Below are 15,286 nucleotides of genomic sequence, written 5' to 3' on the forward strand. Positions count from 1 at the left end.
CTTTTGCCTAACTTTTACATCACATTATATATATATAAAAGATAATAAACAAAATACCTATCATTGCATATCTAAACCTGATAAACGACTGGGACTGAAAGGAAAGAAAACAATAGGGGGTTCTCTGTTTTTGGGATAATCAGTATGCAGTATGGCATTAAAAATATATTAATAGGTTCTGAAGATAAAAGTACTAGTATAAGGTTTTAATTTTACTAAAATATTTTATATATGTCAGGGCTGTTCAATAAAGAATGATCATTATTTTTCATGAAGAATTGTACTGCTTATTTATAGCTGAGCTGCTGAATTTAAGACCAAACCAAGCTGCATCACATATCAGCTGTGCAGTTAACTTGTGCACACGATATGACCTTGGCAGTCAGTCAAGTTTATGCTGGTTCAGTTTTCCCTACATAATGATGGACGTGACATTTTGTTTCTGTCGCAAGAAAATATCATTTGAAATGTATGAAATGTTAAAACAGGCTTATGGTGAATATATATTTCCATATAGCAAAGATGTTAGGTTGTTTCGAATGATTAAAGATGCATGTGATACAATCACAGAAACTTGCAGTATCCAATCACTTTTGTCACCACAGAAACCATAAACTCTCCTTCTGCAATAGTGAAGAAGATCAAATAACAGTAAGGCAACTGGCAGAGATATTGAAAATAGCGGTATGAAGGCTCGCATGGTATTCTCCATGACCATTTGCATTTGACATGTTTGTGTACACTGTATTCCAAACTACTCACTTCCGAGCAACAAGTTTGCATGGAGGTTTGTCAGGAGTTGCAACAGAGGTTACTGGATGGTGAGGTTCTGCACAAGATAACAGCGGATGAGACATCATGTCGTCTATAAGGATGCACGTGATTGCCCTACAACCAGGATGACAAGGTCATCAGCTTAGGCAATGAATTTCATTTATGGGAATGATTATTTCAGCCATTCGTCAAAGACCATGTTCCAGCAGAAGAGTCCCAGAATTGACCCCTGCAGACACACTCTTGTAACTTGTTTGCTGATCCTGTTATTATTGTGACCGACCTGTTGGTAAAGTAAGAAACTGGTAACCAGCGTGTACATTGGGCTGTATACTTCGGCTTTCCTGAACCTCATCTGGACATTTTCTCTAATACCTCGACCTGGTTCATTTATGGGAATGATTGTTTGAGCTATTCGTCAAAAACCATGTTCCAACAGAATGGTCCCAGAATTGACTTCTGCAGACACCCTCTTGTAACCTTTTGCTGATCCTGTTATTATTTGCCGTTATTGTGACCGATCTGTTAGGAATTGGTAACCAGCTTGTACATTGGGCTGTATACCTCCCTGAACCTCGTCTGGACCCTTTCTCACCAAAGGGTGCCAAAGGCCCCCTTTGAAATTCACAAAGAGGCTGAGAAGGTACTTCTGCTCTGTTGATTTCTGTATCCATTGCAGCTGGTATATTGCTTGCTCTGTACCTTTCCCCGGAGTAAATTCATATTGGGACTTCTTTGGCATATTCTTGCTGTTGTTTATACGTTTTAGTATTGTGACCATTATTTTTTCAAGTAATATGCTTAGTACTGATAGAAGGGAAATCTGGCCGTAGGGTTCCGGTTCTGTTTGTGGCTTCATGGGATTTTTCAGGAGAATTTTGACATCTGCTCTCTTCAGTTGGTGGGGAAAACCCCATCTCACAGGCATGAATTGTATAACTGAAGGAGGGTTTCTGAGGCAACTGACCATATTTTCTTTATTACCTCGACCTCAATTTTGTTTGTATGGCAGCGTCAATTTCTGTTTTGGTGAAGTGATCTGGTGGTCCATTGTACATTAGGTGTGTTCTCAGTTCTGCTTGAATTGGGGTTTCTTGAGTCATGTTGTCATTGGCTAGAATGGAGTTGAGAATGCTCCCACGAAGTCTTCCCACGTTACTGTGTCAGATCCTGTCAGTGTCGTCACTGTTGAGAAAATTTCTCCTGGGTTGATCTTTTCTGTAATGTCTGTAAACCAGGCCCTAAAGGTCAGTGCTTGTTGTCTGTCCCACAAGGCATTCCCATGCCTTCTTTTTCTCTGCATAATTTCCCTATACAATTCTCTTCTCAGTATTTTATACTTTTTATTTAAGCAGTTGATGTCTGGGATTTCTCTTCCTACGTGTTCATTGATACTCCCTTTGGGCAGCTCTCATATGCCTCCTAGTGACCAACTCACTTCCACTAGGAGGCTCTCATATGCCTCCTAGTGGAAGTGAGTTGGTCAGTCCACCAAGAAACGTGCAGTATTCTCTTTTGCATGGGCATTGAATGTTTCAGTCTTCTATGGTGATGTCTGTGATAACATCCAGTTACTTCTCTGCAGACATGATGCCAATGTCAATTGCCTTGGGGTCAGTTAGGTTGTTATTAATAATTGCAGAGCATTTTTCCCAATCTGCCTGTTTTCGTTTGTATCTTGTGATGTCTGTGGTGTCCTTCCTCCTTGTGGGTGGGTTTGTTGTTAGAATTGTTTTCATTACTGCATGGTTGCTGGATGTCCATATTGGGTGTATATTCCATTCCTGTATTTTTGTCTAGAGGCTTGTGGTTGTGAGGGTAATATCTCTAGATACATTTGAACTTGTGAGTGTAGAGGAGGGTGCCCTGGAGTGTTTGCAATGTGGAGATTGTGCCTTATAATCAGGTCCTCAAATTCTGCTCCTTTGTCATCTGAGATTGGGCATAGCTAGATTTGGCATTGGCATCCAGGGCAACGATGATGTCCCGTGCTCTCGATCTGTGAAGAACTTGACCCATATATTGTAGGAATGGTTGTATATCTTGATACTGCCATCTGCACTGGCAGTAGAGAGATACTGCAAATAATCTTCCAAATGTACCATCAAGGCAGACACATGCAGCTTGTTCACTGCATAAGCCTATTCGCTGTGTAATTGTCATCAGAAGCTGAAAACTACACAGGAAACAATGGAATGGATTATATTAGGAATCATACTGTTGGATAACAAGAGAAACAGATGGATTAGGTAGCAAACTCAAGTAAAGGACATTCTTATCAAAACTAAAGAATTAAATAGTCTTGGCCAGGATACATAGCTCGAAGACACAGTGATAGATGGACTAAGAAAATAACAAAATGGTACCCAAGAGGAGCTAGAAGAAAATCTGCAAGACAACAACATATGGACAGATGAAAATCATGGGTTCATGGATAGCAAATGGGTGGCATTGCCAAAACAGAAGGAACTGGATAGTTGCTAGAGAGGCTTCCATCCTGCAGTGGATTGAAAATGGCTGATGATGATGATAAGGCAGTGGTCAGGCCACACCTTGAATACTACATACAGGTCTGGAGGCCTCATTTTAGGAAGGATGTAGAGTTACTTGAACGTTTACAGAGAAGGGCATCAAAATTGGTGAAGGGAACAAAAGGGTACTCTTACCAAGAAAGGCTTAAGTTCTGCAAATTGCAGCAGCTGGAGACTAAGCACATGCAAGGTGATCTGATTGAGGTGTATAAGGCCTTTGATAGGTTGAGCATGCCGAATTCTGATGGGATTCTTCCGCTTGTTCAGATTACTAACCCGAGGGGGCATAAATTCAGATTGAGGAAAGACAGTTGTAGAATAGATGTGCTGAAATTTGCCTTTAGCCAGCAGGAGGTTAATTGCTGGAACAAACTTCCATCTGTCATTGTGGAGGTTGATAGCTTATATAAATTTGAGGAAGAACTAGACAAACTTTTAGAGGGAATGAAGGAAAAAAAATTTTTTTTTTTCCCTTCATGAAGGGAAAAAAACGTCTTTGTGGAAGTTTGATAGTTTCCTTCATGAAGGAAAAAGAAGGGGGAAAAATTTTTTTTCCTTCTTCTTTTGGCTGAATCTACATAAGCTTCTATGCTTTCTTGCATCGCATGCCTCTTTTACTATTAATATTGTTATTTTCATTGACATTATCTGGAGTGGTATATCTGCAGCAATTATTCTTGTTCATTAAATCTCATTTTAAAGATATTTTATTACAGCTCAATGTTTAGATTTTTATATTTATGCATGTTTGAACTTCGGTGATCTAAAAAAGAAGATAAATATTCTAATTTTGTACTATATGCTTACCTGCATTTGTATAAATATTCAGTTTATTGGAGGTAAAAAATGAAAAAAAAACTAATAATTCATTTCCCCTCTATTGAAAGACTAGAAGATGATTATCAATATATTGGTGATATTGCAAAGGGTAAGGATTTTGCTCATGATTACCATCAGTCAGTTTCTAGCACCTTGTCATCTGATCAAATGATATCAGAAGTTCAATAGGTTTAACAGATTCTGCATAGATTCCTCTAAATTGTTATTGTATTTTTCTAATTTCACTATTTTACAGCTGGAAATTGCAGTTTAATTTTTAATATATTGATATTCTAATTATTGTTATTGTTTTCTTAACTCATATTAGTTGTTCATTGACTTTAATGATATGTAAAATGCAGTACACCTTTTATGTAAAGTGTACTGTTTTTGATTATCTGAGGACCGAGGATACCTTGGATAATCAAAACTTTGAATAACATGGAAGGTTTGGTAAATTATTATTAAATAAACTGGATTTGAATGCATTAACCTGATGATGTACACTATTTTCAAGTAAGACTTACTTATTGAACGTAATGAACACTTTTAACACTTAATTTTATTTACAACTGTTTTATTACAAAATTTCCAAAAAAAAAAAAAAATAGTATTCGTATAAAAATTACCAGTCATAGAAAAGAAAAATGTACACTTAGTCATAATCACTACACCTTATATCATATAAAAATTCCTTAATGGGTTTCTGTTTCATGGAAGCTGTTTGCTTTTTAGTTGCTATATACGCCTCAATTTGATCACCTTGCAGTTGCTTAGTCTGCAGATGCTGCAACTTCCAGAACTTAAGCCTTTCTTCGTAAGAGCACCCATTTGTTAATCTCACCAATCTTGTTGCCCTTCTCTGTACTTGTTCTAACAACTTTACATCCTTCCTAAAATGAGGCCTTCAGACCCATATACAGTACTCAAGGAGTGGCCTGACGATTTCCTTATATAAAGGGATAAGCACCTCTTTGTCTATGCTAGCAAAATTCCTATATATCATTAACAAAACTCTATATGACCTGCTCTGTCAGCCCATTTGAACTGCTCATATAACTTCATATCTGACTGCACAATTGGGGTCAGTTAGGTCTTTGATGTCTTGACATGCACTTCAAATTCATCAAATTTATTTTCTATACTCATAGCATTGGTGTACATGCAAATATACATCCCCCTGTTCTTACTCTTAGTTATTCTAACATAGCCCATGTATTTACTTATCTTATGACTCCCAGCTGTTCCTGTAATCCCCAGCAACTTGGTTTCCAGTCTGCTGCTCATTCCAATATAATGTAAAGCTGACAATAGCATTTAGACCTTGTGTGTGTGTGTGCGTGCATTCTTCATCGTCATATTCACTCTGATCTTTTTGTTAGTCAACAAGCTTTACGATCATGTCATCAGTCCTTACCAGTTCATCAGAATTCATCCACTCTTTAATATCCTCTGTAATAAGAGTGTTAGAAACAGAAAGGTTATTGGCTAGTTCAAAAAGGGTTTCCTCACCTCTTTCATCTTCATTTGCCATCTCATTCTCATTGGCTTCATTTTGGGAGCATAAAATATTTTTCCAGGATTTAATAAGAGTAAATGTTTTAACATCGTTCCATGCTTCTGCCAACCAGAAAATAATGTCCTTGATGTTTATTTTTTTAGGATTGTCAACAACACTGGTCCCTGTTTCAAGATTTTGAAGCAGATGTTTTAAGAGACGTTGCCTGTAGTTGCATGCACCCGACAACATGCATTGTGGTCCTACAGGGCGCTCCACAACAACAAGCCTAGCTGACACCATTTTGCGCATCCGAACTGCATTTCAGGATAAAGCACAATGCGATGTCTTTTACTTAGACATCAAAGGTGCTTTCGACAACATTGATAACAAGAAAGCCATCGAAATACTGAAAACCTCATTGACACAATGGTTATATCCTATCTACAGTACAGCCTAAATCATAGAAATCTCATCTTCCCCACTAATACTGATAATATTCTCGTCACAACCGCAACAGGCATTCCTCAAGGAGGTGTTCTCTCCAGTGTTATATTTTCAGCATCTCTACAACCACTCCTACAAGAAAATCCAAATCTGCTGGCTTATGCCAATGATTTAAAGTTATTTATTATTTCCAAATCTTGTGATGACGTTTCCAAGGTTAGCCATGATGCGAATTTACAGATGTGCGGAATCATCAAGTATCTGAAGAATCTCAATCTGACTATAAATACAAACAAATCTGCTCAAATAACTTATTCCTTACAGAAACAACCAAACCACATAGAAATTAAAATTGCAAATGTTTCAATTCCCAACGTATTTGCTCACAAAGACTTAGGAGTTGTTTTTGACAAAAATCTTTCATTTAATTCTCACTATGTATATATTGCTAAAAAAAATTCAAAAATCAAGATGGCTGATCAAGCAAGAAACAGCCGCGATTCAAGATAGAAAAACAGTCATTAACCATGTTCAGAGATGCATTTTTCCCATTCTGTCCGGCGCCGGGTGCCAAGCGTTTCCGTGGCCAAGCGATTCTCGTGCGATTCAAAAGCGTTTTTCTCTAAGCGACTAGGTTCTCTTTTGTTTTCTCCCTTGATTATTAAACTTTTTCGTTAAGTAGCCCTTTTTCTTAAAAGCACTAAGAAGAGAGCTCAGAAGAAGGAAAGAACCTTTTTCTTTAATTAAATTAATGTTACTAATTGTACTAACCTATACGCTTGGCCACAAGCGGCACTGCTCCTGCCTCCCCGTGGCGGGGCCGGTAATCTGGGTGGTAAAAATATACCCCCAGGGCCAAAAGGAGCTAACATGGATACGAGTAATTATCCACTTTTAGAGCCATCAAGCTCAAGGTCAGAAATTCCTGACAATGACTGTGACAACAACCAGCCAAAAGGCTTAGAAGGGAACCTGAATGCCATGATGAATTACCAAATTTCTTGGTTATTCATTCCCTATCCTCCCAACCTGTAGGAAAATTGTCACCGTTCTTGATTCAAAAATATTTGGAATCAATTACTGGATCACCGAAAATGGTGAAAAGACTTCAATCCGGAGATCTCCTCATTGAAACTGCCACCGCTAAACATTCTCAGCGGCTCTTAAACACAACATCATTTTGTGGGCTCACAGTATCAATTACTCCACACAGAACCTTAAATTCATCAAAGGGTGTAATCAGTGAGTGGGACCTAATTACAGTCTCCGAAGAAGAGCTACTTCAAGAACTAAGTAGTCAAAAAGTTACAAATGTGAAACGGATTATGACTAAAAAAGATGGAAATCTCACTCCAACGAGATCAATCATCTTAACATTCAGTACGCCAGACTTACCATCCTCAATTAAAGCTGGCTATTTGAATTGTCGTATAAGACCATTTATCCCGAATCCCGTTCGCTGCTTCAAATGCCAGAAATACGGGCATTCGCAGCAGGCATGTAGAGGTGAGGCCATATGTCCCATCTGCGGCTCTAAAGATCATACTCAAGCGGATTGCTCTGTCAAAACCCCTGTTTGTCCCAACTGCAAAGAAAGCCACCCAGCTTTTTCCAAAACATGTGAGCTATGGATTACAGGAAAGAAAATTCAAAAGTACAAAATAGAAAATAAAGTCACCTTTCCTGAGGCACGTAGACAAGTTATGTCGACCCTGCCTAGTAGTCGTTCCTATGCAGCTCGCACTCGGAACTTCGTTTCTACTGCAGCTCAAACAGATGTATCAGTTCCACCTAACACCTCTCTGGCGAACTGGCTCAAATCTACGCTTTCAACCTCAAAGAAAGATAATCCTCCAAAAAGAACTAGCGAAGCCACAAATACTCCAATCAGCATTCCTACTCATACCCCATTAGCCCCAGTTGGAAAAGAACAATTAAAATCAGAATCAGTCTCTAAAAAAACGGAATCTCCCTCCAAATGCATGGATGTAGATGAGCTGCTAGACAATGAGGAACCTATTCTAGAACTCCATGCAGAGGACACCATGGATACTGGACGCCCCACATTCTCAAAAAAGGACCGGAAAAAATGTCCCACGTACAGAAAACAGTCAGATGAATCACCCTCAGGTAAACCTAAATAATGAATAAGATCATACAATGGAATTGCAGAGGACTAAGCACTCATTCTGATGACATAAGAGATTTAATAGCTCAATTTAATCCCGTAGGTGTATGCTTACAGGAAACATTCTTGTCGCCCCAAGTTTTGCCAAAATTTTCAAGTTATACCATTTACAGACGAGATAGGAACTCGGTATCACCTGCACGTGGAGGAGTTGCTATTCTTGTTAACGCTAACATACCATCCAAGCCGATCCAATTGAGAACGACCCTAGAAGCTGTGGCAGCTCGCCTTGCAGTTGGTACGTCATTTACCATCGTTTCCATTTATATTCCGCCATCTGCCCCACTTCTGCTTTCAGAACTTGACAACCTGATTGCACAACTCCCAACTCCAATTTGTCTTTTTGGTGACTTTAATGGACACCATCCATTGTGGGGATCGGCCACAATGGATATAAGAGGCAAATTGATAGAGTAATTCATGCATAATAATGATCTTAATTTATTAAATTCTGGATCTCCTACCTACATCCACTTAGCAACCGGATCTGCTTCCGCAATAGACTTGTCAATTTGTTCACCATCCATATTCCCAATCATGACATGGTCGGTATTAACCGATCCCTTCAACAGTGATCACTTTCCAATTATTTGCTCGGTACAAACAGGGGTAACTTCAAATCCTGACCAACAATCCACTTGGCAGTTTAAAAAGGCAAACTGGGGTGGCTATTCTGCCCAGATACGCTTAGACAGATTTTATGTTCAAAGTCAACATATTGATGATGTGAACACTTACATAACCAATCAGATTCTGACTGCAGCTAAGGCCTCCATTCCAAAATCCACACCATATCGAAAACACAGAAATAACTGGTGGAATACAGATTGTTTAATTGCCAAACAGGATAAAAACCGCGCCTGGAATCATTTCCGCAAGTATCCCACCACTACTAACCTAATTGCTTTTAAAAGACTAAAAGCAAAAGCTAGACAAGTTAGGCGGAAAGCGAAACGGGATTCATGGATTGCTTTTGCCTCCACTATTACCAAAGACACGGACACACAAGTGATCTGGAAAAGAATACAGGCATTAAATGGCAAATTTGCTCGGCCGCCTTCTCCGATACTTCATTGGAAAGGGAAAGACATTTCTACTCCCGAAGAAGTTGCAAATGCATTTGCAGAATCATTTGCAAAAATATCAGCTTCTGCCACCTATGCCTCCACCTTCCAGAAAATCAAAGCAGGTGCAGAACGATATAAAATTAACTTCTCCACGCGCCGTTCATTCCCGTACAACCAACCGTTTACGTTAACAGAACTTCAAGAATCATTAAACAGATCTTCCAATAGTGCTGCAGGTCCAGATGGAGTTCATTACATTATGTTAAAGCATTTACTTGGAGAAGACTTGAGAACCCTATTAATTTTTTACAATCGGATCTACTCTGAAAATACCTATCCATCTTCATGGCGCCATTCGTTCATCATCGCCTTACCAAAACCAGGAAAAAATCCTTCCTGTGTTGAAAACTACAGGCCAATATCTCTTACGAGCTGTATGGGAAAAATTTTCGAAAGAATGGTTCATACTAGACTCACTTACATCCTGGAGTCAGAGAATCTCCTTCCAGATCACCAGTATGGCTTTCGAAAAAATAGATCAACCGTAGACGTGCTCATTAAAGCCGAATCTCATATCCGAAATGCCTTTATCATGAAACAACATCTAGTCATGGTCAATTTAGATCTTGAAAAGGCATTTGACACTACATGGCGGCATGGTATTATTATGGACCTTTACCATCTGGGGCTTAGGGGTCATTTGCCAGAAATAATTCAGAATTTCCTGCAATTGCGCTCTTTTCAAGTCCGATACAAAAACGTCCTCTCTACATCTCACATTCAGGAAGAGGGAGTCCCGCAGGGATCAATACTCAGTCCAACTCTGTTTTCAATCCGAGTTAGCAGCATGACCCGAGATATCCCAAAAACTGTTCAAACTTATATGTATGCAGATGATCTTACCATTTCCTGTCAATCTCAAAGTATGAATACCATTGAACGGCAGCTACAACTTGCCATAACCAAAATAGAATCCTGGACTTCACGGAACGGTTACAGACTGTCAGAAAAGAAATGCACCGTCACTCACTTTTGCAAGAAGCGAGCTCTCCATCCTGAACCTGAATTACAAATAAACAATACTCCAATCCCTCTCGTTAATACCGTTAAATTTCTTGGACTACTATTAGACCGCAAACTAAATTTCCAAGCTCACATCACTTATTTGAGAACTTCTTGTTTAAAACGGTTGAATATACTTCGTTCGGTATCATCTATGTCATGGGGAGCTGATCGGTGTACGTTACTGCATCTTTATAGAAGTTTAATCCGTTCACGGCTAGATTATGGTTGTCCAGTGTACAACTCTGCCAGGAGCACTACTTTAAAACGGCTAAATATGATCCATCACAGTGCTCTGAGGACTGTGTTGGGAGCTTTCAGGACTTCTCCGATCCAAAGTCTATATATTGAAGCGCATGATCCTCCATTACACCTGCGTAGAAAAACACTACTGCTTCACTACGCTGCTAAGATCCAGAGTCTACCATCACACCCAAGTTGGGAGTATCTCTATAATACTCGTTGGGATGTCTTCTATCAGAGTAAGCCAAATGAAAATAGACCCGCCTCTCTCAGGATCAAAGAGCTTGTTCAGACTTGGAATGTCGATCTAAATGAAATCTTCCAAGACACAACTACACCTGTTGCTCCTTGGACATATGTGTCTGTCTCTCAAGATACATACTTCCTCCAGTGGGGGAAAAATATACCTTCCTGCAACATCAGACAGTTACATTCAGCTCATGCTACGGACAACCATGCCTGTAAAATTTATACGGATGGTTCAAAAACTGAGAGTATGGTAGGTGCTGCGGCAGTTTTTCCTTTATGTACAATTTCATCCACACTACCGCTTGCTTGCAGCGTCTTCACATCTGAATTATATGCCATTAAATTAGCGCTTAGTAAAATAATTGAGCTTTCCATCTCATCTGCCATAATTTACACAGATTCTCTTAGTGCTGTCTCTGCCATAAGGAAGAATTCCTCCATTTCTCACCCTACATTGAAACAGATTCATTCCCAGCTATTTACTTGCAGTGTGTCCAATCAGTCAATTAGGTTTTGCTGGATCCCTGGCCATGCAGGCATTCCGGGAAATGAAAGTGCCGACTTTGCCGCTAAACATCCTCAACCCGCTCTCTCACACAACATCCTCAGGTTCCTTTCTCTGATTTTAAGTCTGTCATACGCAAAGCCTGCTACAATAAATGGTCACAGACCTGGAAAAGTGAGCCTAACAATAAACTTTACCAGATAAAAGAAGATCCAAAGCTGTGGCTGTCTGGCTTCCGAAGAAACAGACGAGAGGAAGTTGTATTGGCAAGACTCAGAATTGGACATACTCACCACACTCATCTCTTTCTGTTATTGGGTGAAAGCCCACCACAGTGCCCATCCTGTCAGACGCAGCTTACAGTCCGTCATTTCCTGGTTGATTGTCCCTTACATTCAACCATCCGGTCAAACACTTTTCAGTCTCTCTCTAAATTGAATATGTCACCTGATTTATCTCGCATCTTAGGAAATGAAGCTAATATTGAAGAACTTTTATTATATCTAAAACATATTGGTTTGTACAGAAGCATATAATGTAATCTCTCTAAAAATATGCTTTTTGTCAATTAACGATGAAGAGACACAATTTGGCCTTAGTTGCCCTTGTGTCGTTAAACCGAACAACAACAACAACCCATTCTGTCCTATGCCTCAGAAATCTGGTCTGGTGCTCCTCAAGTTACCGTAAAAAAATTCCTTGCGCCTAGAGTATTGGGTTCTTAGATGGCTGAACAATAAACTTTGTTTTCCCCGTACAATATCCAGGCAACAGCTTTATAAAAACTTAAAAACAAAGCCTCTGCAACAGATGATCAACGAGTCTGGAGTCATGTTTCTTGCAAAGTTAATTACTTCTCATCCAAGCCGACCGGGCTAGCCGAGTGGGTAAAGTACCTGCTTGGCAACCCAAAGGTCGCGGGTTCGATTCCCGCCTCGGGCTTGGATCAAAGTACTGCAAAAACCTTGGGAGGTGCAATATGGCCACAGAAGCCGATGCGCCAACAACTACCAAATAAAAAAAAAAAAAAAAACTTCTCATCCAGTTCACCAAACCTAGTCAACATAATAGCTCCCACCAACAGAGAAAACTCAAGAAACCAACAACAATTCAAATCCAAACTCTCCAGACTAAAACAAATGGACAGGATGTTCCCCAGTGCATCCCTTCACCTCATAAATGATCACAACATTGATTGTAAGAGGTTGCTCAACTCTGAAGCCTACAGGAGTCTCATTTCCAAACAAATTATGAGAAATACAAACAACTGCCTGCCTGCAACCCAGTAACTACATCCGAAAGCCAAATGTGATGTTCTGCAATATATATATTTTCGATCATTATAATTCATATTCGTTGTTAATGTATATATAGAATATCCTATGTATTTTTTATATACTGTATATATATATTTGTCTCCTTTGTACTGAATTTATGCCCCTAGCCTAGTGCTGTGATGGGCTTGCTGTAGTTGCAATAAATGAAATTTTATTTATTTATTATTATTTCAAAGTCTCCAAAACACTGATCTAGAGATTGAAGAAGGGCTGTCACATCAGGTGGCAAAACCAAGCTCTGATGCAACCAAAAACTAGTTCACTTTCATCTGGATGGGATGGAGAATTGTCTAAAATTAAAAGTGCTTTATCAGGAAGTTTCTTTTCGTTCAAATTTTTTTTTTATGCTAGCGACAAATTCTTCATGAAACCATGTTTTAAACAAACTGAATCTATCCATGCATTTTTTGATTTGCATAGTTAACAGGCAAACATTTACATTTCTTAAGGGGTGCTTTGAGTTTTCAATGAGAGTTAAAGCTTATTCCCTCTCCCCGATTAATTTGAACATGCCAGTACCGTCATTCTTTCCTTGTTTTTTTTATAACCAGGAGCTGATTTTTTTCTTTTCTAGCTGCAAGTGTTTTGGATGGGAGCATTTTATAATTCAGGCCCTTTTTGTCATAATTGTAAATTTTATCCAAATGCAAATTTTATTCTTGAATAATAATTTTTGCTAATTTAGCAGTAAATGCAGTTATTTCTTTACATATTTGCATTTTCCCCCAGTGATGTTCAGATATCTAGCTCCAAACCTTTTTTTCTTACAATCCAATGAACCATTAATTGTGTTAATTGTTCTTCTCCTTCATTAAAATGCCTACGAAATTAAAATGCTTAGTCTGTAAAATCAGTCCTGAAATCGGGCTTCCTTTGTCTCTCTTCTGTGTGACCTACAAAAAAAGTGCTTCAGAAATTTGTTCAAATTCTTTATTTTCATTGTTTTTCTATTCAAATTTTCACTATCACATACAGATGCTCTTTGTGGACACCATTTTTCAATTTCTGCTGTGTTTCTCCTCCAGTCCCCCTGCAGTCACTTCACCAATCCCTAAGTTGCTAGCCACCTTTTTTTTTTTTATTGTTTTTCCTTGATCCAAGCATTTGATTACATTCAACTTCATATCTAAAGACACAACAGGCTTCCGTTTTCCACTCATAGTGCTCACAATAACCCTAATAACCTAGATGAAACATGACAAATAAAAAACATGAAAATTAGAAAGTAAAATTTTTATTTCTTTTTTATTAAATCTTTAAATCTTTTTTAATTAAATTTTTAAAATTAGAAAGTAAAAAGTCACAAAATCGACAAATGTAAAAGATCAGCATAGCTCAACAGTCAGCTGGTGTGAGTCCCCGCCAGTTGACCACTATTTTATGATTACTGTATTCTTGCCTTTGATAATGTGGAACCTCGGTTAATCGGGACTTTGGTGGTACTATATTTAAATATTTTGAAGATGTACAGTAATCAGACTAAATATAGTTCTGGTTGTTTCCTTACAGTTTTGTATCTTTGTTGTTTGTTTTGATTGTGTAATGTTTTTATTTAAAAATTTCTAGCTTTATATACCGATGTTTAAAAATTTTAAAGCTTCATATACCCATGTAATAATAGCAATTCCAATAATGATAATACATAATTATTTGTAATTCATGCAGTCCAAAAAACGTCCTAAGCCATCTGAATGGAAAAAGCTTGATGATTCACCAACATATAAAGGAGGAAACACGCTCAGGGAATATCAACTTGAAGGTGTCAATTGGCTTACATTTTGTTGGTACAATGGGTGAGTATGTATGATTTTAGTTTTAACATTTATTTGATATGTTTTTTATCTGTAATGTAATTATAGATAAATAACATGCAATGTAGATAAATAATATGCAATATTTTAGCAATGTAGTTTTTATCTGTAAATAAAAAAAAAAAAAAACAGAGAGAGAATTTCATTGTGTAAGAATTACTTCAACAAATGTAAAGAAAGCTGTATACAATTTTAGTGTCTTACATAGGTTGCTCAATGTAGAAAACTCACATAATTATTAAATTGTGTAAGAGACTGTGTTACCAGATTTCTGACATTTCCCCTATTTTTTGAATAGGAAAACAGAAATATTTCATCACATAGCAGATCTGCAGGATATTATTGTTAGAAACATGCATTCAAGCATGATTAATCATGATGCTTTGAAGTCCCATTGCTGATGAGCTCTTAAAATATGAGTTGTATGCCTTTTTTCTGAGTTAATGTTAAGCATTTCCTGTATCTTTCCAAGCATATATTATAAAGATATTAAAGATTCCATTAATAATTTGATGCTTTGCTTAATAGGGCACATCTAGTATGACATGAAATTTTCTAAGGACTAGTAAATTTTTTTAAATTTCACAATATTTTGCAGGATTACCTGAATACCTTTTTTATCAACAGTACCATTAATATACAATTTTAATGGCTGAATGACATATCTGGAACTATCCCCTACCCCGTTCCAACAATCTCATTTCTATATTATAGTAATTCCACTTTATATTTTTCTCACACTTCATATGAGTGTT

The 15,286-nt window shown here is 37.9% G+C and overlaps 1 protein-coding gene across 1 annotated transcript in view; it reads left to right on the top strand.

Annotated features, from left to right (window-relative positions):
* Nucleotides 1-15,286, top strand: part of kis (chromodomain helicase DNA binding protein kismet) — a 1,089,809-nt gene that overhangs the window by 271,440 nt on the left and 803,083 nt on the right. Inside the window, 1 exon segment of the mRNA XM_090383876.1 lies at nucleotides 14,386-14,513. Within this exon segment, the coding sequence (XP_090240002.1) occupies nucleotides 14,386-14,513 (128 nt within the window).

The sequence above is a fragment of the Mastigoproctus giganteus genome, chromosome 10, assembly GCF_048544385.1.
Source record: "Mastigoproctus giganteus isolate SK-2022 chromosome 10, ASM4854438v1, whole genome shotgun sequence".
Classification (NCBI taxonomy): Eukaryota; Metazoa; Arthropoda; class Arachnida; order Uropygi; family Thelyphonidae; genus Mastigoproctus; species Mastigoproctus giganteus.